This window comes from Epinephelus fuscoguttatus, linkage group LG16, assembly GCF_011397635.1.
Source record: "Epinephelus fuscoguttatus linkage group LG16, E.fuscoguttatus.final_Chr_v1".
Classification (NCBI taxonomy): domain Eukaryota; kingdom Metazoa; phylum Chordata; class Actinopteri; order Perciformes; family Serranidae; genus Epinephelus; species Epinephelus fuscoguttatus.
The window spans coordinates 18,752,921-18,774,692 of NC_064767.1; the positions used below are offsets into that span (position 1 = coordinate 18,752,921).

Consider the following 21,772-nt stretch of genomic DNA (forward strand, 5'->3'; position numbering starts at 1 on the left):
GGCATTACCATAAGGTTCAAATGTGTTTTTTTTGCTCCAAGCAGATATTAAAAAAAATTATTTTAGTCAAAAATGATTCTTTTGATAGTTAAGGTTGCTGACCCCTGACCTAGGGGGGAAAACAACAACAACAACAAAAAAAAACCACACTACAGATAGTCTTACCTGGCTGTGAACAGTTTCTTATACAAAATAAAATGCTTCTTTAAAATGTGAGTGTGTTTTAACTAAAGTGACGCAGCATGTTGTCAGACATGCAAGGACACATCTCATCCTGTCCCTCCATCAGGAGACAGTCAGCACAGCAGCACTCACACTGCATCTATGACAGTGTGTCCGCGTGCTTCCGCACAACAGCAGGTCAGCTGATTGAAACGGCACGCGGAAACTGTAAAGTCAATTGCAAAGCGCCAGTTGCTCTCCAAAGTTAGCGGGCTACATCCACAAACACCACCATTTCATGTTAACACCAGCGGGTTCCTTACGTGAGCGGGACTTTGGATATTAACACAGATAGCGTGTCTTATAAACACACTCACCGAGCTGTCAGCCTCAGGAGAAAGTTATGGCACAGGACGAGTCGCTGGTCTCCTTGAATGGGACTCAAGTAAGTTTGTTTTAAAAGTTTTTCTGTCGGACTTTGTCCCTTCCTGCGTATTCAGACGGTGTCTTATCAGTGTCTGTTTAACAGGTGGAGTTCTCCGGTGCTATATGTGACGGGGTTTTGTTTATTTGTTCGACATCACCAGAGTCATGTGACTCTGTGACTTTCAGTTTTGTAGTTCCTGCTACAACTTCACTGGAGAGAGCAATGCCTCCATGTTGCACCAATATCATGTCATAAAGTGAAATTAGAGCAGGGTATGTGTGTGCAGTGGTCATTAGAAAGCATATATAACATTATTATATCTTAACTATAACCTCTGTGTCCTCAGTGTGGGGTTAACTGCTTCATTAGTAGCACATTAAATCATTCACATGAATTCAAATTATGTTCTCAGATGATTATTATTTTAAAGGTGGAGTTTACTGACACTATTATTTTTCTGTGCTCATGTCAGGGGTGCTATCATATTAGTGCTACTTATCAATATGGCTGCCCCTGACTAAGATTTTTCCTTGTTGACAAACAGTTGTCATTTAGGTCCATTAGTCGACTAGTCGCCTGCATGTTTACGATGCTAATTTAATTGTTAAATGATATATTTTGGGCGGGGCAACACAATGGTTTGAGTTGAAGGTGTGAGAAAGAATAGTATCAGTAACATTGTTAACACTGTGCTACATTACAGAGAAATACAAAACCGTACTAATGAACCTTCATTAATATAGGCCTATATTTTATCTACAAGTGCACGTCACACACTGAGCAAGCTGCCTGTTAATGATGCTGTCGGCAAAGCAGTAATGATTGTGCTAAGTGGCTAATGGGCATGTAGCTACTGACATGTTTCAGATGATACGTCATGTTTGTAGTCGACCAATGAAGATGAGTTTACATATCACCTTGGGTTCGTCCTTCACCTTCTCAAAATGATCCCACACTTTGGATTTCCTGCCCGACATGTTATTAACTAGCCTGTGGAATAACCGCAGGTACCAGCCCTGGAAATTAGGGGTTGTCCTGAACTGACTGGAAAACGCGTGGTCAGACGCTGGGCACTACTCTTGTGTCTTTTTAGTGCCAGCTCTCAAGAGTGTGGCAGCAGGTTTCGTCTGAGGTGCACCATATAGCTTATTTACCTGAAACCCTGAGTGCAGAGTTGATCTTCTTCCAGGAGCTGTTTATAAGTGTGTAGGCCTATTGTCCGTGGGACAGATGTAAAGCTCTGGGTAGCCCTGCACTAACATGATCAACTTTTCCGTGTTTATCAGACTGAATATTTACGGAAGAAGGGAAAGATATCTGTCGGCTGTGATTGGTTTGTAACGTGACTCCTGTCTGACTGCTGGGCGTGGCCACTTCCTGTGTCTGTCCTTTCAAATTAAATTCACACATGGTCCAGTCATATAGGCTTTGATTTATTTTGACAAGGCGCAGCTCCTAATAGAGTTTCACGTTTGTTTTGTCTTTTATTTCTAAGTGACCAATGAAATCTTGCCAACTAATGACCTTTCTGGTTAACTAACCTTTGGGTGACTATTAGGGGCAGCCCTAGTGATCTTACACTTATCTCTCTGTTTTATTTATTTGTTTTATTCCCAAAGATTTCCTACATTGGAAATGACTGCAAGGACATCCCAGACTTCCTCGGAGACATGTACGGCAACTTTGCAAAAAGGCTGGATCTCAGTTTCAATCAGCTCAGGTAGGTGTCAAACATGAACGAACATGTAATCAACAGGATGTTTATGCTATGTCTCTGTCCCTCTCTTCTATCTCAGTCTGCTACTGCATCTATCTTTACATCAGGTACAATTGAATGTGTGTCCTGGGCCTATAGGTGGTCAGAGTGTCATCATGACATCAAAGAGCTGAATGAGTGTTAGAGCTGGGCCGGTGCCATGCTGGGGCAGGATAAAAGGCGTGATCGATAAATGTGACATGCTAATTCGGGGGCAAATAGAAGAAAAGAATCCTCTGTCAGGACATGAAGGAACACCTCATGGCAGCTGCTTCAGAGGGGGCTGCCATTTCAACAGCAGGACTAGCACAGTTGATCTGGCAAGTAAAAGAAAGGAGATGATGGTTATGAGGTGCTTTTGTTTCTGAACCCCTTTCATGACTGTCAGGCCACGAAGCCGTCTCAATAGAGGCGCTTTTTTTGTTGAAAATTTTTGTCTGGAGGCAGTGCTTGAAATGTGATGTGATTTACATTGTGTCATATTGCACAATAGCTCATTTACACACAGTGTTCAGACCAGCTGGAAAAAGCTGTCTGGGGTCAATGGATAAATGACTAAGTGAACCCACTGTTGAAGTGCCTTTGAGCAAGACACTGTGTGACTGTGAAGCAGATACTGCTGAAAATAACCCCACATCAGTCCAAGGAAACATACAATCCAAGACCTACTGACCGAATATTCACTGTGATCATGTGTGCACACTGTTTTATGTAGTATGGGGCTCACCATACTATGGTATTGTGCCAGTCATTATAAATGTGTGACAATGAGCGATTATTAAGACGATTACAAGGATTGTTGAGTTTGAGAGCTGCTCTTGGTTAATTGAACCTGAATAGACAGATAAATCAAATTGCATGTGGTTGGCATGAATATAGTAAGAAAGGAACAATTATGATAGAATTTAAGAGTAATCAGTTTTGATTTGTACTTTTCCACTCTTGTTGTGAAGATAATTTGGTCAAATTTAACATGTATCAAACTTGTCTTGATGTCTTAATGTCCCTTTGCAGATTTGTTTTTTACTGTGTATAGCAGTGTCACCTTGTTCACAATCTATCATGAGAACACTGAGTAAAATTAATCGTAACTAACAGACATGATGGACAGATGCTATGACAATAAGGAGGTTTTCACATAAGGGGCCTGGATCCGGGTTAACTTGACCCCAAAGTCCAGTTTGTTTGATTAGTGTGAATGCTGTGTTGCATCTGTCTTGAGTAGAGCTGTCCTCTGAAAGTAGAAGATTCGAATAATCAATTGGAAATCCTCAAGTCCAGCAGTATTTTTTTTATGTCAGTAGTGTGCAGTGTACTTATGGGGACATCTTGGTCCTTAAATTTAGCTGCAGAGTGATTTCTCTTTGCTTTCACGCTGCTCTCTGATGGTTGCACAAAACACCTTAAATTTTTCCTAAAGTATGACATTTAAGGCTTAATTTCTGCTTAGCTGAGGGACTTGTACAGTTGCACAGAATCCCTTTAGAGGTTTCCTTAGTTAAGGAAAAATGTTAACTCATTTACTGTGTTGCAAGAGATTTTACAGAAGTAATAAGAGATAAGAGATAAGATAAGATAAGATAAGATACACCTTTATTGATCCCATAATTGAGAAATTCCAGCGTTACAGCAGTCAAGGAGAAAGTCAGATTAAAATTTTCAAATTTAAACTTAAAAAACTTAAATAACTAGGCATGCAAATAAGTACAAAAAATACAATAGACAGCGATAAATAACAATAATAATAATAATAATAATAATAATAATAAAAATAATAATGATAATAATAATAATAATAATAATGATAATAAAAATAATAGGAAGTGGATAATAATGAGCAGCAGTGAATGAAAATGACCAGTGGATAAGGTGCAAGTGATTGTATGTACAAAAACAGCAGACTGCTGTGGTGTCCATAGTGTCTATAAAGTGTATAGTTTCCATTGAGATTGTTTGCTTGCTTTGACTCACGATTATGATGCTTGTTTTCATCTCACAAAGTTGGCTTATAGTTAGTGAAAATATGGCTAAAATAAAATGGACAAGAAAAAACATATTGATCAGAGGAGGAAAAGATTATACTTCTGGAGGAACAGTCATAGGAAGCACATCATATAAAGTAAATTTGATCCTCAAATACCAGAAAACAGAAAACAACTGTAGGAAGAAGCAATAAAAATTAATTCAGTCAAATCTATTTTGTACCTTAAGTTTTTTTGTTTTTTTTTTAAACGTTGCTTTAGTTGCTAAGGTCTTTTGTGCAACGGTCGAGGGATTCCTTAAGTATAAGACCAAGACAAGGAGATAACCATAAATACTAATTTTAAGGAAATATTTTAAGGAAACCTTAAGGAGAAGACTTAAGGGTGTTTTGTGTAACTGATTTTATTTTGAGGAAACCTGAACTAGAACTTAAAGGGAAATCTTAACTTAAGGTGTTCTATGCAATCGGCCCCAGGACTCAGGGTGAGTCCAAGTGAGACGGAGGCAGCTGCAGGTTTTGTCCTGGCAGGCTCCGGGATAATTCTCTCTTTTGCCTTTTGCTTAGAAGTCATGAATTTACAGCTCACAGCAACTTGATATGATACAGTCTCTGGCTTTTTTTGTAATATCTAGTGTTGACAAAAATGTTGCACATTTCCTTTGCATTGTTAGCATTGTTTGCATGTATTAGCTCGGAGGGCTAACTTGGCTTGTTTACTAGGTAACATCAACATCACTGTCACCCTGAATGTTCCACCAAACTGGGAACTGAGGGAAGAATAGTCAAATATTCATATTAAACAGACAAATCCAATGTGACTGACGAAATTCTGAGTTGGGTACAGCCCTAGTCTTAAGCAGACCTATAGTGTACTACTCTTGAATGGTTTGCATCAGATGTGAAAACCAACATTACCAAATCATGGAAGTGAACTGCTAATGAATGCGAGTAGTGAGTGGAGTTGCAGAGGCATTTCTCAAGGGCACTGGTCTGCTGACAAAATCAGCGCATGCGTGCAGCACATGCTTATCTCTGGCTCTGAACTGCACGGCCATGAGTGATATAATAGGAAGGCAGGTGAGAAGGTTGTTCTTGCGATGGTTTCCAAAATATTAACAGTAGTAGGCGTAATGTGAAAGTGGACTTAATTAATGAGCTTGGGATCTTGTGATTGCCACGTTTTTTTACACTGTAGTTATGTGCCTGAGTTTTCATTTTCAGTAGTCATGCTGCCCTCCGATGCACCTGTCACAAATTCAGGTGTTCAGGAATGTTTTTCATTTGAAGCTCTGCAATTGAAAAACCAACATTAATTGACTGGAGTTGTATTCTGTTTTCCCCTGGTCAAAAGCATCATGCTGTACTTTTGGTTTGACATGTAATCAGCCACTTTAATTAATGCCCCAGTGGGTGATCAGAAGCTTTTCCACATTAGTGTTATCAAACAGATAACATTATTGTAAACATGATGTAACTGGTAGACTTATTAGTACATTTTTTCATAATGCAGAATGTTTGCCATCAGATCATGACTGATATGTCTGTGGTACAAAATACCAGTGAAATAGTAGACATCTTGGTGTTACCTTTGAGGATGTGATGTTATGTGTTGCAAACAGCTTCATGAAATCCGTCTGAAACAACCCTTATGTGTGTTGCTTTCAGGGAGATCAAGGCTGCCATTATGTTTCTCGCCTTTGAACCCGTCACATTAAGGACTTGATGTTTAGAATCAAATATTTATGACTCAGATATTACTAATTCATTATTAATTTTCAGTTTGGCTAATCTCAGATGTCAGATATCATTACTGAACTTCAAAGGCTGGCATGGGCAGAGAAGCGGTGCAGAAGCAATGAAGTGGTACTCGAACCATTTGGGGCTGATATCAGTGGACTATTGATTGATGGTTTGCTAGTGGGCAAAGTGATCTGTTACATAGTGCTTCATCTTTTTCTCCTATAGACACTGTGTATAAATGGCTCACGTTGAAAACCTGTATAGCGAGCTAACATGAACATTAACTCCCATATCTCTATCCATAGCTATAAAGTATACATTACTGACCTGCTACGGTGGTTACCCAAACCTTTCCACCGTACACACGCTCAAATTACAGGCCTTTATCCACTGTTCTCTTTTAAACTTATTCTCTGTTGCAATTGGTGTCAGTGGGAGCTCACATGATAACATGGGGAGGTCATGGGTGAGTGGAGCTGTGAAACTGAATAAGCAGCTCAACATGTGATAAAGTTATATGCTAACTAATGCATAGCAACCCCCTCAGTAGTTTTGATCCCCATAAGAATGTACAGAGAGACAGAGGCCCCTGACTTGCAGCTTAATGGTGAAAATTTTTCCTGCCGCTGTATTTGTGTGTAGCTCTTTGAGTTTGGTGGTTATGGACCAACCAAATACCACTTTATTTTTGATATTTTCTGTAAGATACTGGTACCTGTCCTGATGTAATAGTGCACACTACTCTTTGTTCAAGTATTTGTGATTACTCAAGGAAATTAGCCCCAATCAACTTTGCTTCAGATCCTACAGAAGATATATTCAGCATCACATTTCCAAACATTTTTCTTGGACTGTCTTTTCTATCTGGTGGGCTTTCCTGTAAGGTGACTGTCATAATGAAAAAAACTAATTTGTACATCATTTTTAGTGAATACACACAGAGCTAGGTCTTAGCTTAATCCGTTCAAAGTTGGCCAGTAAACGTCACATTCAAACAGACGTAGCTTATTATGGCTAAAATAAATGTAAACCCATACTTTCCAGGGTTAAACAAAGAGGATTACCTGATTGCTTGAGGCAAGTAAAAAGCCATGGCAGGCTAGGAAATCTAGCAACTCACTAGCCTGATCAAGCAAGGATTGGTTACTTGTATAAAAGTGATGGCGGGGACTCTTTCTGACCCAACATTAATTTAAACTTTTACGTTGATTTCGTTGTATAGTCTGTCATAATCATATAAATGACAAAAAATGGATAACCATACAGGAGTGGGGGGGTTGATGCTGAACAACTTCTTGTTTTTCTTTTGCAACTTTGATTCGACTTTCACGGATTTCTTATCCATTCGTGAATTTATTAACATATGTTTGTACATTAAAATGTCCCTGAGGTTTAGTTTTAGTACATCTTGTGTATATATTTAAGGAATAGTATCCTTATATTTACTTATATTTTTTAGTTAGTTTTTTGTTCTTTTGTCTCTTTTCTTATGTTTTTGGATGAGTATCTTCATCCTTTTACATTTTTTATTTAAAATAATATTTTCAAATACACAAATGAAAACCTGACACATTTTTGGAACTGCTCCTGCACTTTAATTTGAGCATCTGTTAAGAAAAACAAATCTTTACCAATGAAAAAATGGTGGCAGGTAAACACAAAGTTTATGTGCTGAAGCGCAAGAGAGTAGTTCAGTTATCCTAGGAAACAGTTTAGTTGGGTTGCGCAAGAGGATGCAGGTGCTACTCCAACTATGTATTGCACAGATTGCCACAAGTTTGAAGGAAAGTCTGATAAAACAAAGTCATTTTTCAAAAGCAGGTCAAGTTTGCAAAAAATGCTGCTGGAGTGCCAGCACAGGAGCCGACAGCATCTCGCTTGCATGGCAGATAAGAAGGCGCTGACGTCAAGGCCAAGGTCGTCCAAGACCTTTCCGGTTGTTGTTATTTGGTTACTGCTGATAAATGTAACAGGTGGCACAATGAGGCAGTGGATAGCATTGTCACCTCACAGCAAGAGGGTTGCATGTTCTCCCTGTGTCAGCATGGGTTTTCTCCAGCTACTCCAGCTTCCTCCCACAATTCAAAGACATGCAGGTTAATTGGTGACTCTAAATTGTCCGTAGGTGTGAATGTCAGTGTGAATGGTTGTCTGTCTCTTACAGAAAATGAATGAATGAATAATAAATGTAACAATCTGTGTAGAGACAAGCAAACATTTATGTCAGGCAAGTAGATTCCTGACACCTGACACACTTACCCAACCAAAACTTTAACTTTGAAACCTGCTTTCGTTCTCGTAGTAAAGAAATGAATTATCCACATATCACGTAACTCTGATAATTTTATTGTATGTCAAGATAGTAATTTAGATTTTCACCCAACACTGTATTTTTAAGCAGTTATTGCTGGAAAGTGATGACTGTACCATGCTCCCTATTAGTGAGTCTTAAGTATCAAGAAAAGACAACATTTAAGCTTTATTGTGATATAACATTGACCAGAATCACTCGTTGTATAAAGCCTTAAATCCCAGTATTATATAATTATTTTTCTCCCAGCCTCACCATTCAGGAATCTGACATGAGGTGTCAGATAGTAGAGACATTTGTGTATTGACACCATGACCTCGTTTCAGTGTCAGCTCAAGCAGCCCAGGTGTAAACAGATGCACATGTAAGTGAAACTCAGTGGACTGCCTTCAGCATCATGCACTTCTTCATGCTGCTTGACTCAAATCGAGAGAGAGACATTGCCAGAGTCTGTTGGAGCTAATATGCTTATTTCTGTCAGCTCAATTGACAACACTCATCCGGCAACGTGACAATGAGTCACAATGAGAAGAAATGCACTGGCATCACCTTTAACCGAGCCCTGTGTGTTTTTGTGTACGCGCGTACGCACGTATGTTTGTGTTTGTGTGTGTGCTCGTGCATGTTTGCTTGCATGCAGTGTTTGTGCATCTGTCTCTGTGAGCATAACTGTGAATGGCTGGGCAGGTAATGGCAGGATGAAATTATGGTAGCGGGCTGTCACACCCACACCTCTCCCTCTGTGTGCTGCGGTGTCAGCCTGTCTCATCAATGTGTTGAGAAGTGTTGCTCACAGTGAGATTTCTGTCTCGGGACGGGCATGGATAGTATTGTGTCGTCCACTTTGTTCCAGGTCAGGTGTGTACACAATGCAGTGAGTGGGCATGTGCTGTCTCAACATGATCCCTCCCTGTGACTGGAGTGCACTTTGGGTGCCTGCATCTGTTACATGCAGTGTTGCCGCCCTGGACACATGGGGTTTGAGGAGGACACATGTTTGTGAGTCACAGGATGAATCTTAATGTTGTTAGAACAGTGACAACCTTTCTTCTCAGATCTGACATGGCATCTTGATAAACAAATCACATTTGTGCAATAGCAGATTTTGTGAAACCTTAAACCTGCGCTGAAAGTTTAGCCCACTCTATTTCACTTAGATCTGTTTTAGCTAGTTAGATCTGTCCATCACTTGTCCTCTCAGCACATGTGATACCCATTACTGCTGATGCTATGTTAAATTACATGTAAAATGTTACAAAAAACTGTCAAATATTTGCTGTAGTTGATCATAATGTGGGCCTTTCCAGTTGATCTCATCTGTTAAACAAATGCTATCTGCAGCGGAACTTTATTAAAGTATAGTGCTTAAAATGCACACCAAAATGGGAACATATGTGCAAACTATTACAGTGTCCACCATAAGTATATTCAGTTTTTGTTGTGACTTTGTCAAAGAGGGTTGATTCAACTCTCTGAACATTGTAGTACCTGCAGTTTGTTTTAGTGTTGTATTGAGTAACATTATGATGAAGGTATTTCTAATATTCTGTTTACTGTAGTGAAATATTGGAGAGTTAAGTGTGGAAATATTTGCAAAACCATATTGGTCTTTTGAAAATCTGTTTAAACTGTATGACCTGTACTGTATTCACTGTACGGTCACTCATATGCACACCTAAAATGAGAAGGAGTTTGGTGGTGACCTACATTCGTTGCTTAATCGGAAATTATTTTGTAGAATAGTATCGTGTCAAATCCTGCATGTGGTTAAATAATTCTCAGTGGTATCATAGTTTCACTAAAGGTTAAGTCTCCAAAACAAATTCGATGAGTATTCTCTGACATTTTATTACAGTCACTTCAAGCAACCACTGATGCATTCACAAGAAAGTCACCAGTAAACAGGGAACCCAGTTAACCTTTAACACTGACCTGTATTCATACACCTGTATTCTCACGACTGTCAGACCAGACAAATTTAAGACGTATTATTGGTTACATGAAAAATGCTTTATGGCAAGTCTTAATTTCATATTTCCTACATTCTGTGACTGAGGACAGCGTCAGACTTGTACTGGTCGTGTGGACGTGCACATGGTTCCATTTGTACTACAATTTAGGGTCTGCGACACCCGGTGTTCTTGGGCTGTGAATCACCAGAGGCTCCATGATACAATATTATTGCAATACTTAAGTCACGATACAATATTATATATTTTTTATATATGTTGCGATATGCTAAGTATTGCGTTGAAAAATATTGCAATTTATTATCTTTTTTCAACTGTAAATTACGTTCCTAAAGGAAAACTTCTGTCAACATCAAGATAAAGTTTTCAGTCTGTTCATCTCACTTAAGCCTTTTTTTTTTTTTTTTTTTTGCAGCAAAATGTATCTGTTGGACTGAAAAATCATCTGATTATATTATTGTAGTAGGCTACCTAAAGTTTAAATTGTATTTGTAATATTAATAATTTCTATAATAAAAAAGTTCAGCATGTAGCATGTGTCAGTTTTACCATCCCTCTTGCTCCTGCTGCCTTTCTCTTTATTTTTTTTAAAAACTCTAACTTAAAGTATTTTTAGATGCTCAGACACAGCATAAACACCACAGAGAACACTGTGTGGGGCCACACCGGTTGAGTATTCATGGGTCCACATGTTAAAAGTCCTTTTATTGTCCAGACATTGACAGTGAAGCTGCGTCCATGTCTTCTGAAATAAAACAGTCTGTTTTTCCCATTTTCTGGGGAATATTGCTCTTTTAGACCTCAGAGAAAAAGTCATCTTATCCATTACAAAGATCTCCCTGATTATGTCCATCCATTGTTTTAGGCTTGGAGGCTCCGATTTGTACCATTTCTTTGTAATCGCGTTCTTTCTGGCAATAAACAGATACGTATCTTTTTTATTTATCACATCTACCCATATTGCACGGAAATACAGGACCTTGACTTCAATAGGTATTTCGTATCCCCAAATCTTTTTAATAATTGAACATATGTTTATCCAAAATATTTGCTTTTTTGTGCATGTCCAAAAAATGTGGCAGTGATTGGCATTAATTTGTCTGACCCGTCTCCAACACTGTGCTGCCTTTCTCTTTATACATCCGTGGCCTTTCCACTGTCCCATGCATGAGCGCAAACACTTCCTGTTACTGATTGGCTGGAATAGTGTTGTGTGGCTTGGTCCGAGCCACTTTGTTTGTTTCCTGTTTACTGAGCCAGGGCTGTGTTTTTTTTTCTTCAGTGCACACACAGAACGCTCAGCTAGTGGACCATGAGGAGATATTTGCTGAATTTGACAAAAAGTGTATTGGGTTAGAATCGCTGACTTACACCTTTAAGTTTAAATTAAGCCTGCCATTAAGAAAGAGAGGCCCATGTTGGACTCTTGCATTGCATATTAACCTCAGCTACCTGTGTATGTGTTGTGTGTGTACAGTATGTATGTGTGTGTGTGTGTGTGTACAGTTTGTGTGTGCCTGTGTCTGAGGGGGTATGTGCTCACCCAGGCTATGTTGGTGATGGCAGGCGTTTTGCATTTTAATGACAAATCAAGTATGCTAACTCGCGTTTTAAAAAGAAAGTGCTCTAAATGTCGCCCGGCTGTCAAAATGAGATGTAAGTAGTCTGATGAAAAGAGAACAAAGAAGACAAAGTAGGGAGGCCTGGTACACTGAGAAATGAAATAAAACCTTGTATGGCCTGTCAGCTGTGTCGCTTTATATTCATATCTAAAGAACATTATAGTATTACTCCGCCGCTCATGCCTCACTCATCTGTCTCTCTTAATTCGTCACAGGCACCGCTCTGTCTTTCAAGTTGCTGTATGTCAACACGGGAAGGGGCCTGCTAATTGACAAATGAGTGTCACAGACATCAAGTGCTCCTTTTCTATCCAAGCTAGGTAGACTCTGGTTGTTTGATGGCGAGGGGAGGAGGGGGTCTGTTATTGGCAGAAGCCCAGTAAGAGGCATTAGACCAGTCCTAGAATGAGAAGTGACAACGGCAAGAGAGCCTGTCATTGTCTTGCCTAAGTGTTCAATCTTCAGAGATGCCGGTATGCAGATAAAGTGTCAGTTAGGAGGAGAGGAGATGAAACATTGGCAGTATGAAGTCCTCAAATCACTTAACTGGGAGCGTAGTGTGTGTGTGTCTGGTAATAGTGGTGGCGTACTCTGTTCTGCTGAGGAAATATATTCCATATCCGATCTATCAGGCCTGTTTAGACCGATATTCTAGGATAACCTGATCTGTGTCTCATAAATTAAGGAGGATGCAGAGCTCTCCCAGCCCTAACAGATTTAAACCAGAGAGATGAGAGGGACACGGTCTGGCAGGAAATAAGTTATTCATATCAAGGACATTGATATTTTGAGTCGTTCTGTGGTATGCGGGAAAAATGACCTTTTTAATTTTCGCTGGGACGTTTTTTTAAACGATGTACTACTCCTGGGAAAGTGATGGGATGACATAGAGCTAAGGATGTTATGCTTAATGGATGGCTTGTCTTTTTCCTCCGTCTCTCCAATTTGAGGTTATTTCACATTTTCTTTTATGTGATTTCTGCAAACACCTTTCTCGCTGTTGAGGACAGTTAAACGAGTGCCAACAGAGAGCCTGAGTCACTGAGTCCTCTAGCTAAGAAGTAAAGACTAATTTGTTCTATTATAAAAATCATATGTGGTATGTGATGGCTCAAGTCATTTAAATTAGATTATAGTCTGGACACTCTGGACAGTGTCAGTTTTAATGTCTTTGGATAGATCTGTAAAACTTCCAAATGTAGGCATCTGACACAGAACCTCTCGCTGCATTAAGTTAATTAAGACAACACTCCTCCAATGTAACTAAAAGTCAGCTAAAATCTGTTTTCTTTCTTTGGCAAAAATGACAAGTTGAATATAAATGAAAGCTCCTCCACAAATTGCAACCAAACCGCAATAATGTGGCCTTCATTATGTCCATTGTTTTATTTTGTGTTTTCTTTGTCCAGCAATGTATTTTCACTCTTAAGCTAAATTTGCTCGAACAAAAATGTGCCTGAAGGGCAGAAGACGTTTGCAGATGAACTGCTTATTTTATCCTTTAATAGAGCACATCAAATGTGGCACACATGCTTGTAGACCAAGCATTAAGATTTACTACACTGTTTGATTTGTTCCTATGCATTGGGCCTCGTGTTTAACGAGCTGTGTTTGGACTATGAATAACAACACATTTTGAACACATACTATGAAACTACATGCATGAACTGGGTGGACTGAGTTAGATCTACAGTCATCCAGCATTATTAACCTTGGTGACAGAAGCCTTTTTTACACTGCCTTTTCAAGGCGGGAATGTTGTGCCGTTTCTCCACTTTGCCATTCTGTATAAAAGGTACAATTGTAGAATGGGGGGACAGTGTTGTCTTGCATTTATACTGGAAACGAAGCTTTTAATTTCAGATATAAAAAACAATAAATTGTGAAGACAATAAAGCCTCCACAAAATAACATTTTTTGTCTTGTGTGTAATTTTTCGTGGCTTCATATGAGCAGAGGAAATTTCCGCTCGTCGCTAGGCTAATATATACAATGTAAAATGCCATAGGCTTCTGCTAATAACGTTAGCATGTTATATTTGTTTGGAAAACGTGTTTAGTACAAGACAGTTGTTTGTCGGTGAACCTTGTGAGTTGTGGAGAAGCCAAATTTTAAAACATTACCTTTGTTAAATGTTGCTGTTGTCCCTGGCTTCATATGAGTAGTACTTTAATTTTACAGATAAGAAACAATAAATTGTGAAGTCAATAAAGCCTCCACAAAATAGCATTTTAATTCCTGTGTGTGATTTATCCTGGCTCCATTTGAGCAGAGAAAAAGTCCGCTAGCCACTAGGCTAATTTATGCAATGTAAATTGCCATAGGCTTGTGCTAAAAACATTAGCATGTTGTATTTGTGGGGAAAAGTTGTCCAGCAAAAGACAAGTGCTTTGTCTGTGAATGCTGCGAGTTATAGTGAAGCTGATTTATGTACTTGTGTGAAATTGTCTCTATTAAGCCATGTTTAATGTGTGTTTAATGTGTGTTTTGATTCAACTAAACTTTACAGTACAGCAACACAGAAACCTCGCTACTGACCAGTGTTCTGGAGGTGTAACTGCAGAGTGACACAGACACAACACTGCAGAAGTATAAATGCTCACAACGGTGTAGGCCATGAGCGTAGACTCTGCATAGAGCGGATGCACAAGTGTAAATCAGGTTTATGTGTGCGACCCACCACAGGGATATTTAAAAAGCAGCTAACTCAAAGGAGAAGAAAATCAGCCTGAAAAGTGTTTGTAAACTGGGGAGAGAATGACATACGGGAGCTCCTTATCCTCTGAGCAGAGGACGTGATCAACCACCATGTAACAGGAATGGTAAATTATTGTTATTGCCATTTTATTACATTGTATTGTTTAGAAAGCACACCCCAATGCCTAAGTTATATGTCACAAAAGTGGTTCTGTATAAAACAAAAGGAAAGGCAGCATAAGAAAGAGTCTTCTTTGTGGTCCTATCGCAGGATCTCTGTGTAAAAAGGGCTAGCAAGAAAAAAGACCGCTAAATGAAAGTGGAGTAGTCACATAATTGAAGTCTTTCAGCTAGCTGGTTCATGCAAGGTTAATGTGGTTTCACTCATGGATAAGTCACGCAAGTGAAAATATCTTAATACTCCTTCTGCCAGGCTAGTTTAAGGAAGTGGCAAATATTACCATGGCAACAAACTATTCAGCAACACTGCACAACAATCCTTGATGTTGCCCAAAGCATTGCACAAGTATAGTAGCCTACATGTATGCAACAGTGAGTAACATATCAGTTCTCTCGAGAGGTAGCTGTTCAGAGTGATAAGGAACCAAGAATTAAGATAAACCTGATAGACTCTTGTCTATATTTGCAGATATTAAATTATGTGAAATTCACTGGAATAGTATGATGCAAAATCTGTTTAGGTTTCTCAGGAAATTCAATAAAAGGACCAAAACCAACAATACGGAAGTCTATATCTACTTTCCAACTTCCCTACACTGTCTGTGGCAGTCAGCCTCAAACCCACTGGTTCCTGCTTAGGGTGTAAATCTTTAAAAGCAGGTCACAAATATGTAGATTCAACTTTTAAACAGGCTCCATGGCTTCTAAAAACAGCTGGGCACTGTAATTTTAAGCAAGTGGTACTAAGACAGAAGTAAATAGTGTATTTGTATGGGACTATTCTCAACAGCGGATTTTTACCTCCGCCTTGGAGGTTATGTTTTTGCTGGCGTTGGTCTGTTTGTTTGTCTGTTTGTTTGTTTGTCTGTCTGTCTGCAAAATAACTCAAAAAGTTATGAATGGATTTTGATGAAATTTTCAGGAAAGGTGGATAATGGGACAAGGAACGGGCGATAGAATTTTGGTGGTGATCGGTTGAAGCAAAGTGGATAAAATAATAAATAAAGTCTATCGTCTGACAGCCTCAGCAGCAATTCCAGTTTCTAAAGACGGTGAAAATAGCGCCATCTGGTGGCCGGAAAGCACGTCTCGTTCTACTTGCTAAATATTGTAATTCTAAAGTTGAAATTAATGTTCTGTGTTGGAAAAAAGGAAAGTGAAAAATACAAAAAAACATATTATATTCTGTGTTGGTACAAAATAAAAACAAAATAAATACACCACAGTGTCTCCATGGTGAAGGCATATATAACCTAATAATGATAGTGATGCAAATAACCTAATTGTGATGCAGGCTGCAAAATCTGATGCAGAGGGGGTGGGAATATCACCTACTTGGTGGAGGTGTGCACTCTCTGAGTGCTTTTCTAGTTATACATTGCTTTTGGCGGGATTTATACGTGTGCGTCAGCTCTATACAGAGCCTACGCTGTAGCCTACACATGCTGCCTACACCGTTATGAGCGTGTTTACTTGTGCGGAGGTGTGTCTGTGTCACTCTGCAGTTACACCTCCAAGACACTAGTTGGCGGCGGGGTTTCTACAAAGTGCTGTAAAGTTTAGTTGATTCAAATCACACATTAAACATGACTTAATAGAGACAATTTAACACACAAGTACACAAATCAGCTTCATTATAACTCGCAGCATTCATTCACAAGTCTATGGCATTTTACATTGTATAGATTAGGAAGCTAGCGGAATTTTCCTCTACTCATATGAAGCCAGAGACAACAGTAGGTGGGTAGAGTAGCCAAATATTGTACTCAAGTAAGAGTACTGATACTTTAGAACAATATTACTCAAGTAAAAGTAAAAAGTAGTCATCCAAATAATTACTTGAGTAAGAGTAAAAGAGCATTTGGTGAAAAAACTACTCAAGTACTGAATAACTGTTGAGTAACGTCTGATTTATTTGTAAAATAAGAACATGAACGTAATCAATCAATCAAAAATAATAATCTGCAAATTCATGTATTTTAAACGATACCCCTTTAACTAAAACAAAAATAAATTAAATCTTTACAAACATAACATAAATCAAGGCACAAGAAGCACAAATATATTCTTATATATACTGTACATAATTACATATATATATATATATATATATATATATATATATAATTATTTACTCAGAGGTGGGTAGAGTAGCCAAGTATTGTACTCAATTAAGAGTATTGTTGCTTTAAAACAATATAACTCATTAAAAGTAAAAAGTATTTTGCATTAAAACTACTCTGAAAAGTACAATTTATCCAAAAATTTACTCAAGTAAATGTAACTGAGTAAATGTAACTAGTTACTGCCCACCTCTGCATTTAACAAAGGCAACATTACAAAATTCGGCTCCATTACAACTCACAAGGTTCATCAACAGAACAGCTGTCTTATACTAAACACATTTTCCAAACAAATATAGCATGCTAACGTTATTAGCAGAAGCCTATGGCATTTTACATTGTATAAATTAGCCTAGCAACTAGCGGAGATTTCCTTTGCTCAAATGGAGCCAGGAGAAATCACACACAGGAATTAAAATGCTATTTTGTGGAGGCTTTATTGTCTTCACAATTTATTGTTTCTTATCTGTAAAATTAAAGTAAATAAAAGCTTTGTTTCCACTGACGGAAATGGTTTCAGCTTACAAAATAGACAGGAGGTCTGCATCACTGTGACGTGTAGTCACATTTCTGGGGAGGTGCAGGTCAGTTCACAACGTAGGGTACAGCGTCGATTCAACACAGAAGTATAAACCCTGCACCTCCAGCAGCAGGTGGGGTTGAATCAGAAACTACAGTGTCTATGTTAATCGTAATAAAGGAACATATCACCTACTGCAACAGTGTGGCTCAGTGATGTGTTTTTAATGGTTTTTGGACAACAGTAGAGGTCAACGGCACAGAGGAGTAAGCTATGGCTGCACAGTGGAGCAGCCAGCCCATTGGCTGCACAGTTCCTTTACCCTCAGTGTAACATATATGGTATAAATCTTTATCTCTCTGTAAAAACACAACAAAAGTCCACTGATGGCAGGGGAACCATCTGTTAATCACTGTCAGGAGCTGCCATCAGCCTTCCAGGGCAATCCACATCCTCCTCTCTGCTTCAATATAAGGCCATCTTGTGGTTTCCGATTCTGAATGGAATGGAACATCTTTATGTTCCTTTTGTTCACATTATATATACTGGGCAGCGATGCCATTCCTTTTATGACTGCGTCACATTTTTTATTGTATATCCCAAGACGGATGGCGTGCCACTGACACAGAGATTTACAGGCCTTCAGCTTGCAGTGGCAGAGCTTTAGAAGGGTCTGCTGACATCTAGCCAACACTTTGGAGGAGGAGAATAAAAGCTGACATTTTATTGGCTCTAAGAGAGAGAGAAAGAAGAGTTGGGGGGGGGGGGGTGCAGGGAGGAAGGGAGAGAGGAAAGAAAGGAAAAGAGATTCTGTTTCTCTACTTTATATTTTTCAGCACTGCCAGCTGTCACGGGGACCTTGCTAAAAAGAGGGGATTTATTGGGTATTATTTAGAAACTTGTCAGTGGTAATGACTACAGCTATGATTTCAATTATCACCCACTAAATATAGCTTAATTCACTGCCTTGCTGGCCATAATGAGACGCCCTGACATCATTTTTCAAAAATTCGATACCATGCTATTTTAATATTTTATGTTGACCACCGATTTAATTTTCCTCCCTGGTGCTTGGCATGTGGCAAGGTCCCACTCCCTCATGTGCAGTTGGATAGTCAGAGCTATTGAGTTCAAAGCTGTCCCAGGGATATATTTTTTCCATTGACAGAAATCCAATTAGTTTTAGTACACAGTCTGGCTGAATAAAAAGGGTCTTAAAATCTACAATATGTTTCCTTAGCGTTTTAGCAGAGTGCAAAGCCAGTGATGGATCTTTATGATTTGACCTGATGGGGCCCAAGTGGACACACTCCCTTTTCTATTTTGGCAAGTGAAAAACAAACCATCCATATGTCTTACTCATTTTGATAGGCGTAGCAGAGTCTTTTGATATTGCGTAAACATCCACTGTACAGTGGGTGCACCGGCTAAGATCTTGACTCTCGTACATATTTAAACACTTATTAAATACTTTACAACTGCTACACAAATTCTGCCGAAACACCATGTAAATATGAGAGGGGGGGAAAAAAGTCAGATGTATAATTCAGTAGTGACATGTTTAGTAAGTAGACGATTTGGGGAGAGTTAATGTGTGCTCAGGTTTTGACATGAGGGTGTGCATTTTTAAGCAAGCATTAAAAGGGAGATGATTAGGACTGGCACTCAGCTGTCAATAACAAGCTCGCTGCTTGAAGTTGATGTGGGTGAATTTTGATATTGTAAAGCTGCTTCCTTTTTTCTTCAATCCTCTCCCTCTGCAGCGCTGGTTTTTAAAGTACATAATACATGCAAGGTCATTGAGAATACCTGCCAGCGATTGGGACCTCTCCGTATGAGCGTTTTCTAATAAAAAAAAGGAAAGAGGGCTCAAAGTTATGTTTGAGCCACAACCTGTGTCTCTTTTAGCCCATAACTCAAGCACTGTTTATGTTCACCCCATCACACTTAGCCATCTCCCAGATTGATGATGTAAGCAACTGGAAGGCATGGAACATATTAGAACAGAGCATGGAGAGGGGCAGCCATACTTCTACTTCCCTTGGCTGGATCCCAAATGGAAAAAAAGGAAAAAAAAAAAAAAGGTTTGGAGCCTGTTTTTGGAAGAGGAACAAAGGAGCTTCTTTTGGTATGGTCCAGGCAGTTTTGGTCGCTTCATGGCTTTCAATCTCTCGCAGTCTTTTCTAGAAGGCCCAGGGGTGAAAAGTGAAGACAGATACATGGGTGTATTCTTGCCAAGATTTTAGAGGATGATTGCAGTTCTTGCCATGTTTTGAATTTTAGGGGATGATTTTTTAAGAGGGCTGCATGATAAATGTTGTCAGTTGATGAATAAATCCTATGACCATAAAATGCAATTGGAAGCTGTTATTAGAGATAGCAGCACTTGAAGGCCTCATGATTATTAAAAGAATTTGCTGTTACATCTCGGTGAAGACGAGGGACTAACATAATCATTTTTAACCTCTATCATTTGAGTCAGGTTTGATCACGGTTTGCTATTCTTGATGTGATAAACTACAGTGCACGCAGGCCATCTTATTTGCTTGCTCTGCAATTTCAGGCCCCCAACAGCCTTCGTGGGTGAGTCCACGTTTTTTTTCTGCACTCCTGTAGAATGCTTAAACCATCTCTGGCTCTGGACAGCTGTGCCACATTCTCAGCACAGCTGTAACTCATTTCCTGTTTCCATTTCAGATAAACTTACTCACATCTTTCACAGCTTTCACTTATAAAAACCACTGACTGTCCTTCCAAACCGCCATCCCAAGAACTTGATATTGGTCAGACAGGAAGATTTGCGGTAGATAACAGCCCCCATGCTCTCACCCGGCTGCACTCCTGCTCTCCCCTTTCCTGGATTATTTTAACTTGTTTATAGTCTGCGTTTGCTTGTTCCATTTGCGGAGCATGAAGAATAAGTTTAGAAAACTGTAGTTGAGAATGAGCTCAGAAATCAAGGGCAAGCTATGTTTTTTTTTTTTGAGGCTACATCTGACATCCATCAGCATGGAAATATGTTTTAATGGTCAGGCAGGCTGCAAGACATCAGTAAGCTGTTGCCTCACTTTTCCACCCAGGGACATATTGAGATAAGAAACAGTGACGGCATGTTTCATGTCCATGCTGCTGACACGTCTGTGCTGGAAAACTACAAGGAACAACCCTTCCATTTTGGGGCCAGCAGCCTGTGTAGTACAGTATTCTTATTCTCTGTTTTCCCTCATAAAACACTGTCTTTCCATTAGGATAAATGCATTGACTCAAATCATAGTGATTCCACTGTGAGCTGCTGACTGCACCATTAGCTGACAGTATGATTATGTGAACAACAGACCAAACAGTCTTCTGATCTCCTCTGTCTGTCCAGACGTTTGGTGATGTTTAAGAGTTTCTCCCCAGTGATAATGGTGAGATAGCTTTTGCACCGTGGGCACTGTAGAGTTTCTTTATTTTCTCCCTCTGTCTGGATCTCGGGCCCCTGGGTCCTCCAAAGCTCAGAACATGTCTGTACTCAGATGTTTCAAAACACCAAACAGCAGAGGAAGAGGAGGAGGAGAAGGAGGAGGCAGAGGAGGAGGAAGAAGAAGGGATAAAGGGGAAGACGAAGGGAAATGGGAGGAGGGTAAGGAATCCTCATAGGGACCAAGTGTACATGTACAAGCAGACCAGGCAGAGAGGCCCAACAGGGTCTGCAGACTTGTGATCTGAGGGCCGTTTGTGTGTCAGTCAGATCAAAGTCTTTTGAAGAGAAGGAGAAATCCCTTTACCTTCTCTGACTATGGCAACCCTTATTGGCAGCTAGGTAAAAGGAAGGGGGATGATAACAGAGGGATACGGTGAAATGCTTCAACTTGTGATGGTTTTCATTGTTTTTGTTTGACTTCAAGTAAAACACACATTCGTCCTCAGACATTTTTATTCATACGGCTTTAGGCCGGTTGTTTTTGGTAGTATATAGGCCTTTTAATGTGAATAAATACTACTACATTCTTTCCATGGCATTTGGATACATAAATATACTCACTCAGTCTGCACTGCATGATACACAAAATTGCTGTGTTGCTTTTCATTAACAAAGACAGCTGCTGTTTTCATAGTGTGATTGTTTGGTTGATTTGTTTGATTGTGAATCTTTCCTTTTTGTTAACAGACATACAGGTGAATGGTGATTTTGGAGAAAGCAGGTCTCCAGATGAGAGTTATGTGACTGGCCCAAAGGGGAACTGCTTAGTTTGTGGAGACATTTTTGAATGTGAAATTTTTAAAGTGGTTTAATA

The 21,772-nt window shown here is 39.3% G+C and overlaps 1 protein-coding gene across 1 annotated transcript in view; it reads left to right on the forward strand.

Annotated features, from left to right (window-relative positions):
* lrmda (leucine rich melanocyte differentiation associated) overlaps positions 1-21,772 on the forward strand; it is a 265,111-nt gene continuing 243,339 nt past the window's right edge. Inside the window, exons 1-2 of the mRNA XM_049599841.1 lie at positions 1-607; positions 2,209-2,309. Of these exons, the coding sequence (XP_049455798.1) occupies positions 566-607; positions 2,209-2,309 (143 nt within the window). The 5' untranslated portion in view covers positions 1-565. The remainder of the gene's footprint in view (positions 608-2,208; positions 2,310-21,772) is intronic.